This window comes from Trachinotus anak, unplaced genomic scaffold (assembly GCF_046630095.1).
Source record: "Trachinotus anak isolate AG129_WGS33_773 ecotype Australia unplaced genomic scaffold, CSIRO_AGI_Tana_v1 ptg000020l, whole genome shotgun sequence".
NCBI classification, from domain to species: domain Eukaryota; kingdom Metazoa; phylum Chordata; class Actinopteri; order Carangiformes; family Carangidae; genus Trachinotus; species Trachinotus anak.
Window position 1 is genome coordinate 4,522,104 of NW_027273871.1, and position 25,633 is coordinate 4,547,736.

General features: G+C 41.1%; 1 protein-coding gene across 2 annotated transcripts in view; it reads left to right on the forward strand.

Moving 5' to 3' along the window:
• Positions 1-25,633, forward strand: part of tmem132e (transmembrane protein 132E) — a 359,849-nt gene that overhangs the window by 240,078 nt on the left and 94,138 nt on the right. Inside the window, exons 1-2 of one of the 2 annotated variants that reach the window (XM_071505843.1) lie at positions 11,583-12,356; positions 12,961-13,927. In XM_071505843.1, the coding sequence (XP_071361944.1) occupies positions 12,278-12,356; positions 12,961-13,927 (1,046 nt within the window). In that variant the 5' untranslated portion in view covers positions 11,583-12,277. Of the gene's footprint in view, positions 1-11,582; positions 12,357-12,960; positions 13,928-25,633 lie in introns of those variants that run through there. The other variant, XM_071505844.1, reaches the window with a different exon arrangement.

The window sequence follows — 25,633 nt, forward strand, 5'->3', positions numbered from 1 at the left end:
AGCAGGATGTAGCTAAAAGCATCCAGGCTCTCTAATAGCTTTCTTGAACAAACAAAGGTTAAAAAAATGTTAAAACCATGACTGAATGAAGTGCATACCAGTGAAGGGATCAAGAGTACCCCCACCAGCAGAGGAATTTAATGATCAGAGGCAGGGAAATCAAGCGCAGGGAGGAAATATTCACCCCTGTGCTGCCTACGGCCTCTTGACAAAATAACACATATGTCTACAAACCAATCTTATTTCCTCATTGCAGCTTTTTCCCAGGAGCTGAAATTAGGTCTCATTTTCATTTCACCACCGGGAAAAAAAAAAAAAAGATGAGATAATATTCATAGACAAAAGCTTTGGAAGGTTTAGCTGATCATCCATAAATTATAGTTCATTTATATTGAAAATCAAGCACATTAACAGCTGTGTGACGTCACCATCGCACAGAGAACTTCTCGCCTGTGAAAGCCTGAAACAGACACATTAACAACATGATTACTCCGTAAAGGTGTGAATGTGTGAAAACTCAAATACTGAAAAAAATCCAGTCACCAGAAGGATCCACCAGGCCTGTTTGTTCATTTAATGACAAAGTTTTTTTTGTTTTACTTTAAATTATACAGCTATGAACACTGAATTGTTTTAATGCGCAGCTCTTCTGAATCAACCAGATTAGAAGCTTTAGCTTTTGTGTGAGTAACAAAGAAATGAATCAAAGCTTCTCCTGGCGAGCCGATTGAAAGAGTGGATGCCACACATAGAGCAGTCATCTCATGTACTTATGTTTTTCTCCCTGATGATTAAAAGAGCCTTGAAAGAGTCTTTTGTGTTTGGAGAGGAACCTGTTTGTGTGACTGAAGAAGGGCCACAGTGTCGTCCTTCGCAGCAAATTACTTTAACAAACTGGAAAAATCATTTCAGCTGATCGCAGATACTGTTTCCATGTGGTAGGTGGATGTTACATCGCAAACACAGTGCGTTGTGCATAGTGAGACTCGCTGTGGATGAGGTAGATGTTTTAAACTAATGTTAAAGGGAGTTTTGTCGATAATAACAGCCAGAAACACAAGCAATCACTTCTGGTTTTGTCTCTAAACAGAGTGATGAAGATAATCTGGCTAAACTGTTGGCTTGTGTACACCCTGTTTGACTGTCTCTCTGCTCATGTTACTTGCACTGTCTGACTTTGTTGTGGTGATGCTTTGTTCCCAAAATCTCAGTGGCGACATTGGTGCATAAAATGTTGTCACAAATGATAGAAACGATGGTCAAAACATTGAAAATAAGAACAAAGTGTTAAGCAACCTGAATTATTCTTTAATTTGTGGTTCTTCTGCTGCTGTCTCAGCCTGTGCCATCTGTTTTTTTTAGATCAGGTTTCTGTTTGTTTTCAAGACACTAATACATGCAGCTTCACATGTGGTGTAGCAAGTGGGAATATAAAGTGTATTTAAATTAAACAATACATTAATGAGGCACAGTGGGTGACGTGTTTGTTGGTCACAGTGAACTAATAGTGCTGTAGTTTATTTTGAGTTTGTCTTACACACATTTCATTCTCCCGCTGTAAACACTAATGTCACAGATCTGTGGCTGAAAATAGCGTCCAATCAATACATGTTTTGTTTTTTTTTTTTACCTTGTTTGTGTTACTTTTCCAAAATCTACAGGATATTATTTTGGCCCCCAAAAAAATATAAGGACATATTTGTGATTTATATATTCAGTAGAAGCCAATGGGCTGGTTTTTGTCTTTTTTGGGGATTTGTTGACAATAAGAAAAATATAGAATATTACCAGATTTATCATTTAACAATGAGGTTCAGTTTGCTTATCTGGGGTTTAAAAAAATCTCTATATCTGTCTTTTCTTTATATTTTCTTGCCCACCATTTTAAAAATAATTGAGCTTTAATCCTACCAAGACATTAATTGCTAATTAATGTCCAACAACAAAAGAATGAAACCAAACATGGTAATGAGAATTAGCTTTGTCCAGTGCTGCATCCTCTTACAATGTTCAGCAGAGCTGTATTATCCCCAGAGGAGTGTAATTGGAGCTGTGCTGCTGAATCTGGTCAAATACAATGAAAGTCTGCCAATGTTCACTGGAACCTACAAATCAGCATAATGTAACATTAATTAGACTCACAGTGATCACATAAAAGTCAGGAAGAGCAGGCTTTGCCAGGGAGTACAGTGAAATTAAGAGTCACAAACCTGAGACTTTTTGAAATGGGGATCCCCCCCCCCCCCCCCCCCCGTGAGTGATAGGCCAAATAATGTGAGAGCTATCTTGTCTCGGTGAAATGCATGCATCAGCGTTGTCCTTGTACGCCATGGGGCAAAGCCATTGACAGATCTGTCAAAATAATGGTATAAAATGGAGGTAAATTGAGTGTAATGCGAGATGCTGTCTCACTTTTATGGCTTTGACTTATATGTTTTCTTTCATTCCAATCAGTTACAGTCTTTCCCCCTTTTTTTCTTTATGGTTCATGAATGTGTGGCTTTTTTCAGGAGTCTGGCCTGCTCGTTTAAGGAGATGTCATCGTTTCAGATGGAAAAAGTCCACAATGCTCCATAAAAAATAGATAAGATGAAGCTGTATTGATCGCCACAGGGAAATTAGGTTGTAGCATCAGCAAAAGTGAAGGGATTTAGCACGGGAGTCAAGTGGAGTTAAAGGATTAAAATAGAATCGGAGAGAAGCAACAAAAGAATATAACTAATGAAAAAAGACAATAAAGAAATTAATTTGTTCTAAATGGTTTCATGATACGGATGTTTTAGGTATAAATATGATATGCAAGGAAGAACTTTCACACTGTGCAGATTCATTTACTCAATTATAAAAAACTGGATAAATAAAACAAACCTTTTTACAGCCGAATGATATCAAATATCAAATGAATAAAATCTTAAAACTAATGAGAAGACGGTTTAATTAATCAAATAACACAGTAACTCATTTCATACAATCCCTCTGTATAGGAAATCCTTTTTGTAACAGCTGCCATATGATACTGCGAGGCTCAGTTTACCTCACACAGAGTATCCCCTATGGGAAACCCTGTTGTCTAGAGCCCTATAGATTGCGTCAGCCTCGGATCGTATTGAGGCACAGATCAAACTGCCACAAGGAATTTGCATCCTTTCATCAATACACTGCAAATGCATGCAGTGGATGTGCCTACAAGGCTCTAATGGCAGCAAAGAAACACAAGGCAGGGGCCATGTTGAGAGCCACGGCGAGCTGAGGCTCACTAGCTCCACATGTGCAGCTCCACGGGTCAGCGCGAGAGTGTGATTATAGTTGCAGGTTGTCCACTCGCTCCCGGCCTCAGTGTGTCCTCTCAACTTTACATACAGAGGTTCAGCTTTCTGATGCTTGTCGAGGATTGTAGGTGGATCTCATGGCAAATAATTTGAATTGAAAAGCTTCTTTGTTTGACCCGTTCAGCTTCCAAATGTATTCAGAAATTCAGACGTATAAGTGTCAAGATAAGGAGGCCTTAAGTGGAGACCAGGAGTGACGAAGAGGAGCAGAAGCCACAGAAAAGCAGAATAATAAAAGATGAAACAAGACCTTACACTGCACAGGGATTTATACACTGAACATTCATGCAAAATGTAAAATTGACATTTGAATTTAATCTTGACAATGTGATGTCATAAAATTAAAAAAAAACTGTCAAAATTGCTGAAGAAGGTGTAGGCTGATGGTCTTTTATTAGAAATTGAATGCAGTGCATATCTCTATATTCATTTTTGTACAATGTGAAAATCTATTTACAAACAGAAACTTGCTCAGATTGTGCAGTGAACAGTGGTAAAATGCAGATCCACAATCCTTTTTGTGAAAATCAAATTATCAAGATGAGATCACACACTTCTCATCAGCTCAGTCTGAGCTCAAAACCACATTAACACACAACCATAAGGTGACAATGACAAATATTATGCTCACTGTGATGGATAATGCAGCAGAGACAATTGTCAGGAATCAGCTTACAGATTGTTATAACCATAAACTGCAATGAATGGAAACCAACAGGAAAAATGTTTAACTATAGAGCATTCATTTGAAAATGATAAGCAGTAGGACTGAATGATTCATCCAAATGTTATCAAAATCACTATATGGCCAAGTGCAATATCCAAGTTGCAAGAACTACATTTTTTTTGATAAAGGTAAAATGTGTCACAAACATAAATGGAGCATTGTGGTGCTGCAGACACTCCCCAGTGTACAAATCTTATTTGGTACAAGCCCCAGCAAAATTCACATCATCATCATCATCATCATTTTTATATGTTTTTCAGTGTAAATGAAATGCAGCTGAAATAGTGACTCATATCATAGTAGCATGAATTTGCTGCCCATCGTTGAGCTGTAATAAGCAGATATGTAGTTTGGTTTGGTCTTTTAAGGTTAAAGTGAAGTTAAATGACAGCCGTATGACAGGATTTAAAACTGAAATTAATGTGTTTATGCGTAAAGCATTGTAAGAAGTGTCATGAGAAGACTGGGTGTATAGAAATTGACATTTATTTTATCAAAGTGTCATGTATTATTATTACTTTAGAAGCCTAAGTTCACTGAAGAAAATACTCCTGCAAAGCCCTCAGTCATTAGTCAGAAGAGTGTGCACATACTGTATGTGCTCCATCATCTGGCACTGGCTTTAGCCTTGCATCATAAATGCTATGATCCAAACAAGGACACAGGGAGAAAGAAAGAGAAAGCGTGGGTGGTGGTGTTTTTTTTATTTATTTATTTTTTTTATTTTGTATATCTTCAAAGCGTTCCTAAGACAAAATGTATGATCTGTTACTATGCAATACGTCCTTTCAAAGCGCAGCCTTTGACTAACTGGTGGGTAAGTATTTGATGTCAAACAGTAGTGACGTGACTACATGATAGATTCTTAGCAGGTCTTTAATCAGTAAAGCAACACATTATTATATCTTGGCTCAGCTGTTGTTTCCAAGCAGCCTGCACTGGACCAGCAGACCGATAAGATAAGTTATGGATGATTTTTATGGGTGGATATAAAGGATCAATGATGAAATGTTCCACTTCCCAATGATGGTGTCATACTAGTTATATATTCTTCCTTTTTTATCTGCAAATTGTGCCTCATTAAATCTGTGCTATGAATTTAATGTGGAAATGCGCCACTCCCATCAGCCTAAATTACAAAGTGAGACTCTAACAGAGAAAATGCTCCATCTCCACAAATCGGGACCCTGTAGAGTCACCAAATTACGTCCTGGTGTCAGACGTTTCTTGTCCACAGGAAAGGATTGATTTAAAATCGAGAATTTCAAACTGTCTCCCTAAACCTCACACAGAGAGCGCATCGGCCAGAGGAAGTTAGTTTTATTCATCCCTCAAGAGGCGAGTTAGCAAACAAAAGTACACGTGGTTAATTTACACACACAAAACCAATCTAAATATACAAAAATTAGAAAGGGTTTAAACATTTGTGAGTCTATAGCTGTGTATCAATTACCACAGGCCAGCCAGGCTGAGGTTCCCTGAGGGGCTGCAGAGAGTTAGAACAGCTTCAAATGACATTAATTTCATGTTTGCTTTCTAAAACCACTTTCCCTGAGACTCATACAGTACTCTACATGAGAAAACAAAAGATGAAAGGCCAGTAAGTTAGTTGGAAAGGTCAGGCAAAGTTTGTGGCTCAATAGGGGTAGATTACTGATAAGTTTCCATAAGGGATTTGTTTTTACAGTGAACATGACTAAGAGGTGAGCAACAGATACCACCAACAGAGAGATAGATACGTTCATTAATCCTTAAGGCAAATTGCAGAAAGTTTCTGTCGGTTCAGTGTCTTTGTGTAAATATCGACAGAGCAGAGGGTGATTTCGATCCATCAGCCTCTGGGTTATGGACCCAACACGCTGCGGCCGCGCCGCTGCTTCACACAGTTTTAATACCTTTCCACAGAATGGTGGTAAAGCTGTTGTAACATCAGGATGAAGAGAATGGGATAGAAATGACAATTTCTGTAAATTCAATTCCTAATTGTTTAGCAACTGTTGAAAATTTTTGAAAGGTCACCAACTTGCAGAGTCGCTTGTGCCATTTAAAGATCAATGTCCAATAAATCTGCTTCCTTTCTGAAATTAATGAACAAATAATAGACTGAATCTGCCTTTTGGTGATGTGGCTTGGCAGCTCATTCCCGAGTTTATTTGTCCTGTGGTTACACATAAACTGAAAAGACCAATTCAAGGTCAATTATACGAATTATATAAAAAAGAATACATATTCTGGTCAATGAAGTGCTCAATCATACATGTGATAGACAAGAAAAAACATCAAGAACACAAACAAACAAAAAACAAACTTAAGTCTTTGTTTAACGTTGCATCCAAACACATTTCATGAAGCCACCTCCATGGAGCCAGGCAGCACAGATGCTGCAGCTGTCGACCAGCATGCGAATTCAGAAAACATCATGACAACACATGCACTGCAAATACTCACAACACAACCAAATATAGAAACCTGTCGCAAGTAGCACAGGTGATAACAGCAAAATCAGGCACTAGAAGACTTATCAGAACAGTAAGTTTAGTTTATTGTTTATATTGTTTGTTAGCTTGCAGCTGGCAGTGGCTGACACAGTGTTAGTGGCTGCTAATGCAAACTCTCGCTCTCTCTGTACTGACAAGGTTTCAAGTTTATTTTGCCCTCCCCTTGTCCCCGAATGTTGACAGGATTGGTTCCTTAGTTATGTTACTTATGTATGAATCCCTGGCTGACTGAATCCATTTTTATGAGACTGTCATTGGTTTCATTGCAGTTCAAGGTTGAAATGCACAGCCATGGCGTTTACTGCTTATTTCACTTGATATTTCTTGTATTTCATAAAAAAATATCATAGGGGCATGTTAACGTGGTTAAAAACTGGATTTTCATCGGAGGTGGTCTTTCAGTTGCAGTCCATTGAGCTCTCAGGGCCACCGTAGTCTCTGCTTCATTGAGTGTTTCACATGACGTGATTACCGACATGCTCGTTCACATCTTAGATCTGTTAAATCTGATTGAAGTATGTTTAGACATGAGCGCCTTGGGGGAAATATAATGAAGCTAAAATGTATAGAGAGTAGCCTGTAGAATGACTGATTTACTCTAAATCACCAAAGTCATTTTATTTCATGCAGACACACAGGCTGGACAAACCCTCCCCAGTGAGACTGAGACTTGAATATAATTATCCTGTGCATATAGATGAAAAGTGATGAAATATAGAGCCACACACAGAGTGACTGTGTTTGAGATAATTCACCTACAGTCCATTTGTAAAGGTCTGAGATGGAAATAGCCGTTCCTCAGAGAGGGGGACAAAATAATGCCAACTGCACCAGTGTTTCAAGTGCTAATACATCGCTCATCCTCAGGCTAACATATCTTTTCATCTGCACTTTGCGTTGCATTCACAGCTAATTGAATGATAATTCACACCAGTTTAGATTATGGATCTTTATTTGCATACACGTTTCAGCAAAAGTGGAATGTGATCAAAGAAGTTAAAAAGCTGACGAAGAAAAAAGCGTTTAAGTGTATTCTGATGTAATATGGACTGTGGAGCGCTGCTATGTGCTTTGTTGAGTGAATTGAACTGAGGTACTACTTCACCATTTCAGAATGTAATAGCAGTGTACTCAAAGCAGAGTTAAAGAAGGGAGGAGGGTGAAGGGTGAGATAAAGATCGATAGGGAAACCCTTGGCGCTGGAACATTAGTAACACTGCAAGGATGCTCCGTCTCCCTCTAAACCCTCTCAACAATTTTTCCTGACCTTTTACTTGAGGAGACGTTTATGCACTTCTCGTTCTCAAGATCAAATGTCTGCCCTCCTCATAACATCCTCTCTATATTTCCCCTTGACTTGGCAGCCAGCCTTTGAAAGCTTTTGTGTGGCTAGCAAGACGTACAGTTAAGTGTCTTAACGAGGCTGTTTGGCTTTAGTCTGCTGAATGCTTTTTGGGATTTTGAGGAGCACAACAGATACTTTCAAATTCTTCTAAATCACCTATCATAGACAACATGCTGTACTTAGATTATCTGATTGGAAAGTGTATCTAGTTAGATCAGTGTAACACACATTATCCCAGAAATATGTGGCTCTTTTTCCACACATTTCGCTCCAAAGACTTTTCCCCCGACAGTAGTAGAGCCTAATGCTGTGTTTGGACCCATTGATTTTTGTTCCTTGCAAATTAAGAGTTTTAATGTGCTGCTTTTTGTGAGTGTTGATATATTTTTTGAATTAAAACTTTCCTGCATTAGCTTCTCAGAAAAAAAGCCTTGTGTTGAATTTGTTTCAAGGTTAATCTAGTTCTAAACCACACCACAAAAAAAAACTCCAATAAGTGGATTGATGATTAAATGCTCCACTTTGATAAATCACTCGTATTGTGGTTGGACTCGTTAGCCTTTCTCTAATCTAAAGTGTCTGTCTTTGCAGACTGTTATTGGCATAACAGTAGACGTGGAACTTCACCGCTTCTGACTCAAAGTGGTCCAATACTTTCATTAATTGGCATTAGACAAAGAAATCTAATGAATAGAAAGTGCCCTCAGAGTAGACACCAACTCATTCCCCCACCACACACACACACACACACACACACACACACACACACACACTCTCTCTCACAGAGCAGATGTTTCACGTAATGGGAGCACAACAGGAAGAGAATTCAATTCAGTTTGGCCTGAGGTCTAATAGGACATCAAGTGGAAGTGGAAGGCGATAGGGTTTCACACTGGAAGCCCATCTGTGTCCGTGCTCCACTTCAAACCCACCTACCCAGTGATGCTGTTAGTCTGAAAGGAGACAAGAGCACCCTGATGCATCGTAGGCTCTAATCACCTTCTCAAATGACACCACAAGGCCTCAGGGTTAAGAGCAAAGGGGGCAAGGATTTGTTTTGTTTGATGGCATTCAATGCATGTGTTGTCATTGTACAGTTTCACTGCATTTAAAAGGGATTAGGAGGCTCCTGGGAGGTAGTCAGATGACCTTCAGGCCTGACATGAAAGTATCAGCGTCATTGTTGGTTCACAGTCAGAGGCAACGAACCATTGTGCTTTTGGCAAACACACTATAGCAGTCTTCTGTCTTCCACAGTCCACCATCAGCCACTGGCTTGTTACACCTCTGGAAGAGGGAGTGCTCTGTATTTCTGCAAATGTTCTCATCTCATGGAACAGTTACAGAATGTTGAAGACATATATTTTACATATTTTTGTTTTCACTGTAATCACAGTAGACGGAGGAGAAATCAGTGTCTCCCAGAGGATAGAAGGAAGATGGGACTTTCCCTTAATGGTGATCTAAAGAATGGTGCTATTAGATTTTGAAAGACAACAAATTATTATTATTGTTATTGTTGTTGTTGTTGTTGATGATGATGATGATGATGATGATGATGATGATAATAATAATAATAATATTGACTAATTATTACTAAGAAATAAAAATGAATTATTTAAACATTAGAAAATGTTTTGAAATAGTCACAGCCAGTTTCAGGAACACCACACAATTAAATGTAGCTTTTTTCCTGTATTTTACCACGTTCTTAAGGTCATTGGTTCACATTGCCAAAGTGTGAATCCCTTCCCCTCCCTCCCCTCTCTCTGCACTCCTGCTGCGCTCTGTTTCAGCTGATCCAGCAGCTAGTTTACAGTATAGTGCACTTCACTGACGAGTCAGATGCCGTGTGTTGTTTTTTGCTTGCATGCACTCAACAGTTTGAGATCACAGTTTTGATTTAAAGTGATAGTTGGGGTTATTTGACGTGGGGTTGTGTGAGGTACCTGCAGTAGATGCTTCAGCCACTTTAAACTGTCCACTGAAGAAAGTTAATATCAGTTGAAGTGCACACTATATTTTGAATATTTTCTCTGCTTTATATTCCTGTCAAACAGCCTTTCCTTTAGAGGTACATTTTCTCAGCTGTTAAACTCCTGTGTTACTTTGTAAAAGCACACCTACGGCATACACTGTACTACACTGCCAATCAGCTGTTTGAGTCAGAGCCTGATAAGTCCACAGCAGTACAGGTGCCAGTACTCCAGGCGGCTTCTCCAAACTGAGAAGGCACCGATCAGAATCTACTACAGGTAATACATTGACTATGTATAAGTACCTCACACAACCCCTCGTCAAATAACCCAAACTATCACTGTAAGTCTCCTGAAGTTGGCCCTCCGGCCTCCCTGTGCTGAAATGAACAGGTGCAGGAGAGAGACACAGTTAAATTACCAGTAAAAACAGTAGCAAGCTGGTAACCATTTTATCTTGGGCTGTTTGGCCGGCAGCAGGTGCTTGTGGAACACATGGAGACATATTCCTTTAAGTGCCTTGCTCAAGGCCACCTCGACAGTAGTTTGGGAGGCAGGAGAGAGTGTTACCACTTTCGCTCCCAGCAGGGCGGGGAATTCAAGGTTTCTCAGAGCTCTAGGCTACTGCAGCCTGAAGACATAGTGAGATGGATGGAGCAAAACTGTTCCAATATCTACTTACTTCTTAAACACAACAATAAAGTCATGTAGAGCTTTAAAAGGTGGACGAAAAAGATGTTTGATATTAACATTAACATAACATAGGCAGGTATATCAGGTATATATTCTTCTATGTGAGGCACATATTCTGCTCCTTCTTGATGCTAAGATCGATAGTAGAGTCTCACAGTTCTGTAATGTTGTCATGTGACTGGTAAAATATACAGTAATGGTGGGAGACTGACTGGTGGCTCAGCATTTGGACCCAGGAGAATGAAGCATATGGCGTTCTGGCAGAGGAGCCCTTAAGGAAGTTTGAGGACTGCCGCACACATTTTGTCACTTTTAATTTTGATCCAGGCAAAAGCAGCTCTTCGTTCCAAACACACTCAAATGCACACACACACACACACACACACACACACACACACACCAACCAAAGTGCACACATTCCTGTGAGGTAGAGAGCTTTTGGTCGATAAAGACTAGACAGCCTCTAAGTAGCCTCTCTCGTCATTATAGTTCGTTCAGCCTTCTCTATGGCTACAACTGCTCATTTGTAAGTGCGGGATGTTTGCAGGGTTGTGGCTTCATCTTTTGTTGCCCCCCAGTGTTTGCCATTCAGTTTATGGGGCCCACACACACACCCACACCCACACACACGAGTACACACATATCCATGGATCCCTCTCTCTTTTATTATGGGAATTCCAGGCACATGTGAGTAAAGCAGGGAGGCAGTCCAGATACCCCTCCCCCTCCGGCTGGTATCCCCTCATTCTCATGGATTTCTCATGGGGCTAAAGCAGACGAAAAGGGGGGAGAAGGAGGGGGAGGAGGAGGAGGAGGGAAAGAAGGAGGAGGAGGAGGAGAAGGGAAGGAGAGCTAGGCTAATTCATCAATAATCTTTACCTAATCCCTCCCTCTCCCCTTCTCCCTCTCACTTACTCTTACTCTTAGTCTCTCTCTCTCTCTCTGCCTGGAGGCATTCAAGCAATACATCCATCCCCCGCCCCACCTCACACACACACACACACACAGTCACACACACCCAGCCCTTCATACTCACACTTGTATGCGCACACACATAAGAGCCTGCCTGAACACGTCCGGAGGGAGAGGATGAATCGAGCTGCAGAGTGTTATTTCTTTCACCTCCGTGTGTGTGTTGGTGTGTGTGGCGTAAGCCGAGTCTTCTGAGGGTTGTGTGTCTTAGCTCTGACCGGGAGCTAAAATGGTGATTATAGACTAGAGACTAGGTGTGGCAAGATGGGGCGGCGTCAGAGGCTTTGTCTGTAGTTCCCGTACAGCCCACCAACCGGGGAGGAGGCTCTGCCTGTCTATCAGAGTCTGTCCTGGAGCCATGCACAGTCTGGGACTGAAAGAGCCGCTGCGTGGGGCTGAACCACTCTTAAACCAAGACCTGTGCTACGGGAATTAGACAAGCACAAGTTCAAGAAGCCCGGTGGAACCTTTGTGGCCAGCAGCAAGACCATGACCAAGTGAAGAACTGTCAGAGAATATTGCTGTTATCTTTTTTTCACCCTCATTTATTCTTTTTTTTTTTTGCAACACTTGACAAAGATTTTCTAAAGAGAAAATCCCCCCCAAAAAAGAAGACAAACTTCTGTGGAGCGCCTGCTGAGTAACAACCTACTCAAGAGCTTTTCCTTTTGGGGAATTCAAAAAGATTTTTTTTCGCATTTAAAGGATGAGATTTCAATGATAAAACCATTTGGAATATGGGACTTTTAAAATATGATTTGGACCATGGGGACAGGCAACTCTGTTTTTGTGCTCAGCTCTGGGTAATTTTGATAAGTATGTCACATTTATTCTGTTTGTTCTGTGATGATTTTGCCCTACTTTGATTTCTCTGAAGCTGCTTAGGTGTTGAGCTATGTTGACTTGTTTTTCTCAACAAGTGCAGTGTTGGATATGTACACACCATTTATATACGAACACAAGTTTCTTGTTTTGTTCTGTAACTTCGACTTAGCTTCACGTCCTGTGGGAGCTTGCCTCTTTGTCAGTTTTTTAAAAGGTTTTTGTGTGTTTTAGTTCAAACTTGTGATTGAATGTGTTGTTACCTCCCAGAAAAAAATCATTGACTGTGCACCTTGTTATCATGAACATGTTGCACTGGACAGCCTCTCCTCTGAATGCTTGTCATGTATTGGCCAGTTATCATTTGATAAGTGTGTGTTGACCTTTTCCCCTCCTCCCTATACGGCTGACTGAGTAGAGCAGACCTCTGTGACTTCCTGCTCATACCTCATCCATGGTTTCATTTCGCTGAGCCCCTCCTCTTTGCATCTTTTTTTGTTTCTTTCTAACTGTAACTGTTTGTTAAAATCAGTGATAAAAGTCACAGGAGAAGGTTCAAAGGTTTAACTTCTCTCTTCTCCTTTCTCTCTCTTCACAGCTCTTGCAGGTAAAATCTTTCCAACCAGCTCGGATGCCCTCCTCACTTCCTCAGCAATGACAGCCAGTCCTTTACCACCCAATGTCTACCTTCCGGCCAACTTTAAGATGTCCAATGCACAACTGGCTTTCTTTTTGCGAGAGGCTCAGATCACAGGACAAACGGTTGGCGGCGGCACTAGGAGCAGCAGCGGTCCCAGCACTGGACACCCACTGCAGCGGTCTGAGAGTTTTGTGGTTTTCCAGACAAAAGACCTCCCTGCCATCAACATAAGCTTTGGGCCTTTTGCCCGAGACCAGGCCCTGTCCAAGGAGTTGCTCCAGCCAGCAAGTCCACTGGATATTCCCGGCCAGCTGACGGTCAACTGGAAGGTGAGGGCCTTCATTGTCCAGGCCCGGGTCTTCTCCAACAACCCCACAGTCCAGGTGTTTTTCTACATTGCTGGCCGCGACTGGGATGACTTCAAGGCTCAGGACAAGCTGCCCTGCGTCCGCCTGCATGCCTTCCGGGATGTCCGTGAAATTAAAACCTCCTGCCGCATGAAAGGCAACCTGGCGCAGTGCTTGGCCCAGCTGGAGCTGCCTCCGTCCTGGTTTAACACCAACGTGGCCCCACTGGGCAGGAGGAAAGGCTCTGGTGACGGGCTCTTGGATGGGCTGACCAGTGAGACCCTCCAGGCTGAGCTCTACTACACACTCCATGAGCCCAATCTGGAAGGGGAGTGCATTGAGGGCTCAGGTCATAGGGGTGGTGGTGTTTCCAGGGGAGAGCCTCTGTCACAGCACCCCCTGCTGCGCATCGGGAGCATCAGCCTGTACCAGGCCAGTCAGGAGCAGCTGCTGGTGGACAAGCAGTTAGACAAAAACATGTTCCTCAGGCTGCCTGAGAAGCCCCTGAAGCCTGGAGAGACCCTCAAAATCTTCCTCTACTTGATGCCCAACTCCACTGTCGAGCAGTTCAGCCTCAAGTAAGTCTCCTTTAAAATGTACACCGAAGACATGCTCTGTGTGATGCCACCAAATCCAGTCTGTTTCCTTCCAGTATGTCACATTTAATCTGTCTGTATTGACACATTTACCCTTTGGAAGAAAATCTGATCTAGCTGTTTACTTGCAGAGCAGAAACTCATTCTGCGTGTTTTCCTGTTCCCGTGCAATCATGTGCACAAGAATTATTGATGAATAGATTATTTGCCTGCTTCCTGGTAGATGTCAGCCAACATAAGTCATTTCCCTCCTGTCATAAACGACAGTCTTATATCTGTCTTTATAATTATGCTCACACATAATCGTCTGTAATTTGTCCAAGGTTTACGCTCAAGGCAGTAAACAAAGCTCCGCAGTGTTAATGCTGTATCTCGTAAGGTCCCCAGCGGACAGTCTGATAAGATATATAGGATTTACATGTCCAAATAGCTCATCATTACTGGAACAATTATCACTGCACTGGATGTCTTGATTACAGTCTTATAATCAGCCTCACTCAAAGCAGCCTAATTAAATAAAGGTTTTTACATAACATCAAAATTATTTGTAGCATTTTATGATAGCAAAAGATCATAGTGTGCATGTAATTGTGGCCGGCGTTATGTAATCCCAGTTCACGCAACATTCTGTGTCTTGGGCTTTCAAGCACATGAGATGCAAAGCCATTTATGTTCATTTTAGGTCTAAAGAGCCCAATGAGCATGTAATCATGTATTTCTTCCCTCGCATTTATTTCTCCGTCACTGAGCCGAGTGATGTGCCATCAGTAATTAAAGCCAGGTAAGATGAAGAGGAGAAGACGGGGTTGAAGGGTAGCAGCGCTGTGCGGGTTCACCTTCTGAAGTGGTGGCGTAACATTGACAGATTTTTTTTTTTTTTTTTCTCTCAGGACGGGATTGTTTTAGTAATTTCCAGTGAACTGCTGCTCAAAGCAGTTTGTGTTTTAAAGCCCGTGACCTGTGTTTGACCAGGTGCTGGCTGTGGACACTGTGGTGTTTCATGCTCCTGCACTTTTACAGCAGTGGAAGACAAACTGAATCCACAATGTGGGCAACAATATTATTATTAATTATTTTCAACATGTTTTTCTAACTTATGTTGCATATGCAGTGATGCCTGCAACAACATGGCCTTTTTCCACCTAAAAATAATAACAATAGATGAAACTCATTATATAACAAACATAAAAACCTTTACAGATAATTTCACCAAATACTTAACACGCACGTTTAATGATACTTCCATCATGCACCATGCTACTGAAATCAATTCAACCTTTTTTTATAACACTAGTTTCTATAATAACGTCTTGCATTAACAGTTATTAATTATTAAATTCATTTAATGAGCACTTACAGTATTAAATTGACTCCCATTGAGCTGGAATAAAAGGTATGATTAAATTTAAGTATGTGTAATTTGTTCTCATATTGCCAATGCATTCTAAACATCTTCATTTTATAAGCATATAAATGGAAATAAGCGAATGAAACTAAAACAAGAGAACTTCATCTGGGTACAAAGTGGATATCTAAGAACATTCAGAATCTTCTCCAGCGTTTCAGTTAGTTTTATATGTTTCAGCCTGGTTGATGCTGAACCAGGTGGAGCTGGATTTCCTGCCATGTGTGCAAGGTTCTGTATGACTGACCCCTTTCACATTGTTGCAATGCTTTTCATTTGATTTTTGATACATCTGATACATTGGTATTAAACATATATTGATTATAGCTGCTTTAAATGGTCGTCAGGTCTGGTCTGCTGGATTGATGCCTGCCTCTGGGTTGTGTTGTGTCAGATAGCATTTAAGGGAAAAGCACAATTTAAGCAGAAAAATGGGTTTTGAAATTGAGATTTTGACACAGGGTCAAACATGACAGGACGTGACAGTTACAAAGAGACAAGCATCAGTGGCTATCTGTTTGCTTGCTGTTTTATTCTATGTTTTCTAGGAAAAGTTCCTCAGATCTTTCCGCAGCTCACCCATCTTTGCCATCTCTGAATTTCAGCTTCACATTTTTCCCTGTTTTCTCAGAACATCTGAGTTCAGTTTTGTATTCTCTGACATTAGAACTGGGTCTCAGAGGGACTGTAATGGCTGTTGCAGTAAATAATATTTGCCAATGTTAAATTTGTGAGTTTGACCCTCTGTCTGTGGAAACAGAGCTGAGGGAACACGAGGCTCAGCTCGGCTCTCTGGTCTCTGCACTGCTTTCCTCTCACTCGGTTGTCGACGCAGTATTCAGGGTTAGAGAATAAATGATTGTTTGCACTTGACAAAGCTTGAGGAAAGTTAAGTTTTCCTCTGCTTGTAGGCGTGAAGGCAGCAGGAGGAACAGAAACAAGAGGAATCCATTACCAGCTGACTCAGGAATGATGATGAAACGCACTGTAAATATGATTGTTGTAATCTTAACAGAATCTCCCACAGACATTAATGGAGAGAGCTGTGGAGTATTAATTAACCCTCAATAACTCATTAAGCCACAACTGAAAACCAGCACGATCTCTCCCTGAAGAAATGATGCATTAATAATGACTCATCCTACTGTAAACTCTGACATGTTATGACACAAACAGATCAAACATAGTGGCTCTGTCTGGTGCTTTTCAACCTAAGTATTCAAAATATGTGTTAATAGTAAATTCCTCTGGTGATTTTCATGATATTTCTACAATCATAACTTTCACATGCCCTTTCGGTCAGCATTTTAAATAATGCTTCAAACAATTAGTCTTCATAAATAAAACCTAATAAAAACATCTTTGGGGAAATGGCAGTTGCTGACAAAGTGTAAGTGTAGTTAAAGGTTCAATCAAGAAGCAACAAGCAACATTTTGGACTTTTGCATTATAATTTCATCTCATCTTGTCCGGTGATCACAGTTACGTTGCACAAATTGTGATAAAACCTTCCCTTTGTTAAATGCCACACTGGCCCATTTCTGACTAGACCCTGCATTTTGTCCGCAGCAGAAGTTTTATTTTCAACCCAGTGGTAGTGTGTTTTCTTGGAATCAGCTCTGTCCTGAGGGTAGCTATAATCTGAAATTAATTTATGATTTCATGCTTTGGAGTTGCTTTTTGTGTGTATTTAAAGATACTCTCGCTGTCTTGTAGCCAGACTACAGTGCTAACCCATTCCTTATCAAAGTCCCAACCCCCAGGAATCCCAAGCATTTGTCTTCACACTGTCAGAGCCACATTTACACTCTTTAACAGCCCCCTCTGTAAAATGTATGATCTCGTGTCAGCTGTAATATTATGTCCTACATAACACACAGCCTCTGCCAGACGGCGTTCCTCACTTTTACTGATGTACACCTTCATCTAAAATCTAGATAACAAAATAGTTTCATTGAATCAGAGGAAAGAGGGGCTGTGGGAATCTGTCAGTCAAAACATGGGGTGACAAAGTTGCAGCAAGGCTTTGTAGTACAAGCGGAAGGCTTTGTCACATCCCCTGCCTCCTGAAACATTTAGCTGACCATGTTAGAATCCATACAACAGTGCAATTCGTAGGCAGTCTGCCTCTCTCAGACTCTTGCAGGGATGGAAATGAGGAGTGATAAAACAGAAGAGTTAAAAAAAAAAAAAAGGCACAGGGAAGAAAGCCCAGGCTGAGCCTCCTGAGTGACTCGACTCAATAGGGTGTGAATTCAATCGTTCTTGAAGCCAACTGTCGAGTCGTCCATGTGCATTGAGGAAGATGATTAAAGTTGCAATAAGAAGCATCTTTAAAGATGAATCAGAAGGCTTTCTCTTTCTCCTCTGACGCCCCCTTTGCTCCCATCATTCCCTCCAGTTTTCCTCCTTTCAGTCGTCCAGCTTTGAAGATCTTTGACTTGTTATTGCCGACAATGGCATGGCAGGAAGAGAGAGGCCGGAGCTGGGCCACTGGTGGAATCTGCCCTCATCCTCCCACAGCCCTAGTTGTCAGAGATGCCCACAGTGTATTCCTACATGAGTGTATTTCATGCAGTAGCACGGAAGTAGTGATGTGTCCAGGTTAGTCACCGTGGCCATACATTAATAAAATGTATGGCTGTATTTGATGTTATCTGACAGGTTTTGCTCGCCTGATTCAGACTGATACTGCTTCCTTTGCACCTTAAATTTCATTTAAAAATCTTTTTCTTTTTTCTTAATCATTACAGTATTTTCTACTCACCATCACAGAGACCACAATAGTGACTCCATCAGTCCTCAGTTCTAATCATTATCATGTGCTTGATTTGCAGAATAAAATAAAAAAACAAAACAAACATTTTACACGGTGCAGAATTACAGTTTCAGCAGAAGAATTGTTGATTGTTGAACACTGGAGACTGAATTGAATGAGGCGGCCCCTGAGTAGAGCAGCACTAAAACAAAATGACACTGAGCTCTTAGGGAGACTAATAGCAAAATGGCTGGTAAAATATCGAGCATCTCATGGGGCACCACTTAGACTACACTTTTTGATTAGGTACTTAAGTATTGTATTGACATATGTACAGTAAATTGGAGACAGTAAGGGGAATGTTGCTATTATAAAAACCAGCTTTGTTTCACTTGTGTTTTTATAAACCTCCAATAATCAGTCTTTTACATAAACTGACTACTAATTGACTACTAATATGACGGGTGTTGCCTTGGTGAATTATCACGACTGCAGATTTCTGAATCTCCTCAGCAGCTTTTAGATTATTTTCAGTTTTCTGGCCACAACCTCTGCTCTCACCAGCCTCATCTCTACCTGCAGCAGACAGTTGTTAAACCTCCTGCTGCTCCGTATCACGGAGTAGATGCACAAAGTTAATGAATAGCAGCATTTGGTAGCTGGGGAGCCAGATAGTTTTCCCTGCACCTCAAAATATGTTTATCCCGCTATAGTTCCATATTGTGGTGTCAGATGGAAACATTGGAACTGTAATAAAGAAAATATAAGTTGCTCTCAGTCCCATCTGTTTCAGCTTCAAACACAACTAAACAATTTCTCCAAACAAATGTCTCATTGCTGAGCGTCAGTTCTTTGGATGCACTAATTAAAATCTGTCTCCAGATGCACCCTATATTGTGTGATAAGCCGGTGCCTCCCCATGTGCTGTCAAAAGATTTCTGATTGGCTGGAAGCCCAGCTGGGTCAGCTGGCGGAAATCCACAACTGTAACTGCAAGAAAGTCCAACGTGAGGCTTTCTGAGGAGTTTCTACACATACGGTGCAGGTTGATAGTGACTGTAATGCCGCAAATGACACAATAGGTCATTTTAATGAGCTTAAAACTGCAGTGCCTGCTGCTTTACAATCTGACAGATCATTAAGAAGTTACTGGGTAAAGCACGTGTGTTATCATAGCATGTGGCACAACATGAGCTTTTACCCCTGTATCTGTTATTTGGATCTGTTTGCCATCTGTTTGTTGGATCTGTGAGCACTCATACTCACATTACAGGTACTTTTTTTATTTCAACACAAAAGCCCTAACTGTTACTATGGTTAATGAAATGATAATTATTTTCAGCAGAGCTCACTTTGCTTTGCCAAAGAGCAACAGCTGGTGGACAGTCAGAAATATTGTGTTCACTGGTTTATTCATACGGGGACTTAGTTGCAGAATCTCAAAGGCTCATGTAAGTAGCTTAACCTGGACGAGACTTCGAACAGCAGCTAGGTCACTGCACGCATGCAAATGTAGTCAATGATAAGCTGCCAATTTAGATTTTGATGACGCATTGACATTTTCGCTGAAGTAAACACAGCCTTGTTTCGGTACACACACACACGAACTGTATCCACATTAGCCTCATCTCTGTGCACGGTACAAGGCTCTTGGAAACAGTGCAGTACTCCAGAGCCCTGGGTATGACATGCAGTATTCAAATGCCTTGGCTCCAAATAAAGGCTTGAGGAGAGGGAGCGCAGTGGAAGCCAGGGAGAGTGACCCACATTCAGCAGTAGTGGCTTCATACCCGGCAGCTAGATGGTTGCTCGCGCCTTGCAGGGAGCGCGGCAACTTCCTGACCTCAGCCTCTGCTTCCTGCCAGCTCTGCGGTCTCTCTCCGCTCCGCGTCCCTCGTCTCATTGTCGCTGTCAGTGTCGGCTCCTCTTCTCCCGATGCTTTGATGGGAAATGTCAGCACCTCTCGCCATGGAGCGTGCGCGCATTCAGATCATATGACTCGGGAAGTGATGCCTCTGCCACGGGCCGTCTTGTCAGGACACATCGGGTGACACGGAGAAACGCTGCTTATCTGCACTCATCTCTGATAAAAGAGGAAGAGGGTTAGGAGAGGCTTGGCTGCCTCAAAGTGCCTCCACTTTCACAATGACAAAATAAAATGGAGTCCCTCTGTGAGGCCGGGCACCACCACTACTGCTTCCTTCCTTGCGTCCTTCCTACCTTTCTTTCTCTCTTTCTCAACTGTGAACAGCTTGAGGTCACAGCAGGGGGGAATGTATTTACCTTTTTGAACTTTAATGTGTGTGAATCTCCACTTAAAGGCCTTTGGCACAACTCATTGAAGGAGGATGTAGTGCATGTGCCAAGACTTTAATGAAATGGGCTGTTTTGAGCTCAAGTTAGTTTTTTAGTGCTTAAGGAAAGTTGCATGTGTCAGCTCTGTATGGCGAGCGAAATGCAGATATTTATGCAGGTTTATTCCAGTGCTTGGCTACTACTAAAGTAACTCAGGCCTTTTCTAACCTTGAATAGCTAAGCTGTGTAACTTTAGGTTATCCTTGTTTACATATGTGTTTGAAAGATTCTTATTTAAGAGCCATTTCCATTGAGAGCTGTTTGGTATGCACAGCATATTGTACAGTATTTAGTGGATTTAGTGGAACAAACAAACACTGACCCAGACACAGCCAATTACGTTCTAACTCAACCCAAACCCACAAAGTTCAATCTGGGTCAAGTATTCAGCTCTAAACTCCTTATCCACACATCCATCCTTTCTCCACCCACTACAGACTGATAATATTATCACTTTTGTTTTAGTTTAATCAACAGACATCACATCCTGATCAGGGGATACAAACCTGTGTACTATTATCATGACCAGTGGCTTCTGCTTACGCTCCTGTTCATTAACCTCCTCGACCCTGCTGGAGCTGCCGGTGGGCTTATTCATCAAGCATGATGTGAAGACATACAAATATTTCAATACTAATAAAGAAATATCAAGCTGAATAATACAACAATGTGTAATAATGAACCCTAGAATCCTAAAAATGTTCTGCAGGAAATGGACTGACCAGGGCCCCAATTAACCACTTAATCAAACTTGAATGAACTTGTGAGTGGAAAGCGTAAATTGTGCTGGACCTTTGTGATGTGCTCTGGATTGTGGGGTTTTTTTGTGTGTGTTTTTTTTTAATCACAGGTCACACAATTTTAAAATTGTATGTTTGGAAAGAAAATTGCACAATTTCCTCCCCATCATCTATTCCCATTGCTGAGTCTCAGCATGCAGGCATTTTTGGAGTCTAAATGGCTTTCATTAATCCATTTCAGTTAATATAATGTAAAATACTACTGAGTGGTGTTCATTTAAGCTCATTCTCCTCAGCTCTTTTGCATCAGTTTGGTTTTTAAACATGTTTATCAGGAGTTAGTCATCAGATTACAGATGAAAGCTCTACCTCTGCATGTCATTATTTTGTCCATTAGATTAGAAATTAATCTTAGAACTATTGTGCGTTTGTGTCGGTGATTGGTGTGGCCTACAAAATTTTCACTTCACATCATCAACTTCTTTGCTTTGATATTTTGTTTCCTAAATGGGTTTTCTATATTTATATACAATAGGAAAATGCTCATATTTATCTCACGCTTTGGAAAATCAGTTGATCAATGGTGTGTTTGTCTGACACTGACAGATGGACAAACACAGCCAGACCTGAGGATTTTCTGTTCTTTTCCACTTCTCCCAGTGCATATTTGAATACTGTCTGATCCTCCTGCAGAGTGTTCGTTTATAGACGAAGCCTGAGAGACAAATTGACAAAAGCTCAGAGCTCCTCATTTCCTTGGTCTGCTAGGTAATCAAACAGGCAGTCCTCAGGTATAAAAAAAAAGCGTGTTTTTCATTTCACTGTGCAGGCTTACCGTCAATGTTTTATCTTTGTAAATTCTTTTTGAACTAAAACTCCTTTTTAACTCTATGCGATCACCAAATCTTCTTTGTTCTCTGTCTAAACATATTTCTTGGTTTTCATCTGGACAGGTTTACGTTCAGTCTCGGCCGCACAGAAAATGTGTTTGGTTGTGCTGCAGCTACAGTTGTGAAATACTGTGATGTCTCTCCAGGAATCGAGATGCATTTTATTTGCTGGTCTTTGCTGCAGTCTCACAACATACAGTATTTATGTCTGTAGTTTCACCCGGGTTTGTCTTTGACATCTTTGTCTGCCAGACCGGTTTGTTTATAGGTAAATAGTTCAGGTGATGGTGACAGAGACAACAGTAAAGGGAAGCTCATGCTTCTGAGCAAACATCTTAGTTAGAATTTGTGACTCCAGAATAAAAGGTTCCTCTTGCATTGGAAATGTTCTTGCACTATAGGAACATAGAATAGAATGTGACTATTACTTACTATTGGTCATGGCTGCAGAGTTATGTGTCCAGGGCTGGTTCAGTACATGACAGGAAATGAAACTGCTTTATTATACACAGATTTCACAGGGTTCTCAGAATGAATCATAGAATTATATATAGATTTTGGAGCTTGTGTCTTCACTTCAACAGTCAAACATACATCCATTCTGAAAACCTCTGAGAGGACACTGAAGGTCTAATACACTACATCTAAATAATTTTTTTTGACATCTTGACAAATTAAAATCTTTATCAGCTCAGAAGGTTCATTTAACCTGACATCCTCTGCAGATTAGGTTTCAGCCGGGATCAACAACAGTTAAATAAAATGTGTGCATTGCTGTGATATGATCAGAGGAAACAGCTGATAGAAATACATTTGGGGCAGCTTTGAATCTTCTCTGGAGTTTCACGCCTGCCAACACTCCCACCCCCTCCAAGTATCAGCAGAACTGTTTACTTGGCTTCATTCTTCCATAATTAGAAGACACCCAATGAAAAATAGAAATCATGGCAGTGTAGCAGGGTTGACACAGTAATAATATGAATGTTCATGTCAAGTTCACCAGAAAAACACATCTGGAGCATCTCTCTATGGGCACATGAGTCAAAAGATGAACTTTTTCAGAAAGCAAAATGAGTGGTTAATACTCAAAAAGCCACAAATGTCCCTGATTAACAGCAGTTCTGCATGAAGACCGGGCCAAATTACCCCACACATCTGGGAGACTGATTAATTCATCAAGACGTGTTGGCTGCAGCCACTGCTGCTCCATGTACTGTAATCGGTTAGTGGCTTTAAGGAAGTGTTTCCTTTTTTTTTTTTTTTTTTTTTTTTTTTTACATAGCTAAAATGGCTGTTGCGCTTTATATCAGAAAAGACTGAGAATCAGAACATGTTCACTCTGTTGCTCTTAATCTAACAGCAGATTTCAGTCCATGACTGGGTGACATTCAGTGACGGAAATGCAATAATGTGGAAAATCAGAGGAGGGGAATATGTGTAGGTTGATAAGCAGGTAGTGAGGCATCTGCCCCCAGAGGTTATCATGTTTCTGAGTCAGCATCAAATTTCTGTCCCCCTTCCTCCTCCATTAGATCATTTTCTAGCTGCACAAAGCAGCCCTCTTCCAACACATACAACCTTACGTGGTTATCTTCGAAATCTTTAGGGGGTTTAGGGGACAAGACTAAGATAAGCCGTATTTTCCACTGCAGGCAGCCTCCATTTACCTGTCCCTCCCCTCTTTCATGTTGTCACAGACAGAAATTGGTGAGGTTTTATTACTATCTTTCCCTGCCTCCCTCCTCCTTTCTGCTTTTTTTTTTTTTTTTTTTTTTTATGATGCCTGCCAACAGATTTGCCGAGCCAATCTGTAGTAATAGACACGGCTCTACCCAGCGTGAAGGATTGTACTGCCCAGTAGGCTGCAGTTTCAAAGGAGGCAGTGGTGTGGAGAAGCTGCATCTTTCCACTACAACTAACTTTTGATTTTAATGATGTACTCTCTGCCTTGAGTGAGTGTTCTTCACAGTTGTTATTTGCAAAGATCAAGAGATGTGCTGTTTACCGCCGTCATGAGAGCAAGACTCTTAAGGTCGTATCAGGTTGGATAAAATTGTTGAGAAATTCCAGTTCCCTGTAATTTTATTTTATTTTTTTACATTTTAGGCTGTTAAGATGCTAACATGGACCATTTGTGATGCCATTGTTTGCCAAAACCTTGTATTCACTGTAAACACTGGGCGGTTGGAAGTCACAACACAGCTGAGAGGAAGGAGTGGAACAGAAGTCAGTCATTAGGGTGCATTCATGATGGCCTATTGAAGGTAGAGCAGTGCTGTTTGGCCCCGATTTGAATGCACCTTGGCAGAGTTTCTCTGCCTTTTATGCAGCATAATGGGAGTAATGGTAAATGAATAATGGCTGAGATAATGCATTGAGAGCACATGGGAAAGTAGCCAATCTCAATGGGAAGAAATTCAGATAAAGACGTGATTGGGTTAATGCATATTCATAAAACACAGCAGCCATCCAGGACAGCTAATCTAATAATGGTGAATGCATGAATTGGTTTTTCCACTTCCTTCTTGGAGGCACAGTCTCCATGACGAGCCTTGTTACCTTCCTACCACTTATCCATTTGAAACAGAGCAATATTCACTCCAGCATCTGCACTGAGGTATTCCTACAGAGGAAAGGCTTTTAGCTCAATATATGGCGCTGCTTGTTTGCTGATATAACATATAATGTAAATGTTTTTGCATACAATCACATCAGCGGTTGTGTTGCCTGAAATTAAAGCTTGTTTTTTGCTTCTATATCATAAAACTGAAAAAATCACATAACTTTTTGCCTGGTGGAAATAAGCATCAAATTTTCTTTCAGCCCAGAAACCTCAAAGTCCAGTTGGCACATAGACTCTTGGAGCACACAGGGCCTTTTTAAAGAGAATTTGAAATGAAGCACTACAGTAATTACCCAGGATCTGACAGCGACAAGGCAACCCTCGGCTGGCAGGGACACTGCTGGACTTCACCCATCTCTCTATAATATTTCCCAGGTGCACTCACCTGCTGCTACGAGGATGGATTAACCTCCGCCCCTGGAGCTGTGGGGCTGTAGTGCTGCACCCATATTACCATACATCATCTGTGACAACATGCCTCCTGGTCACATGCACATATTGGCATGGCATGCACATACAGTCGGGCTTTTTCTCATTCGTATTCCCTCTCATGGTTGCAAGTCAACAGACCTGCACAGACAGTTTCATAGAGAAGGATATGGAGTATTAGCTCCAGAATTAGCTGACGGCGCAATTTAAGCTCATCACTTTAGATTCCATTGATTTTTGAGGTTGAAGAATCCATCTGCTGCTGTTGGCTGTTAAGGTTAATAGTGCCCTTACATCACTTCTTTTACTTGACAATCTGGAAACCACAATTGAATTTGCATATTTTAAATGATGTTAAAGATTTTACTTGATATTTCTACCATGTATGTATCAATAGAAGCTAATCAAGGTGTTTTAACCTTTATGGGTTTTAGGTGTCTAAATTTTCATGACATCTGCAGTTAGAGAGTTGTATTAGAGAGTAGTGT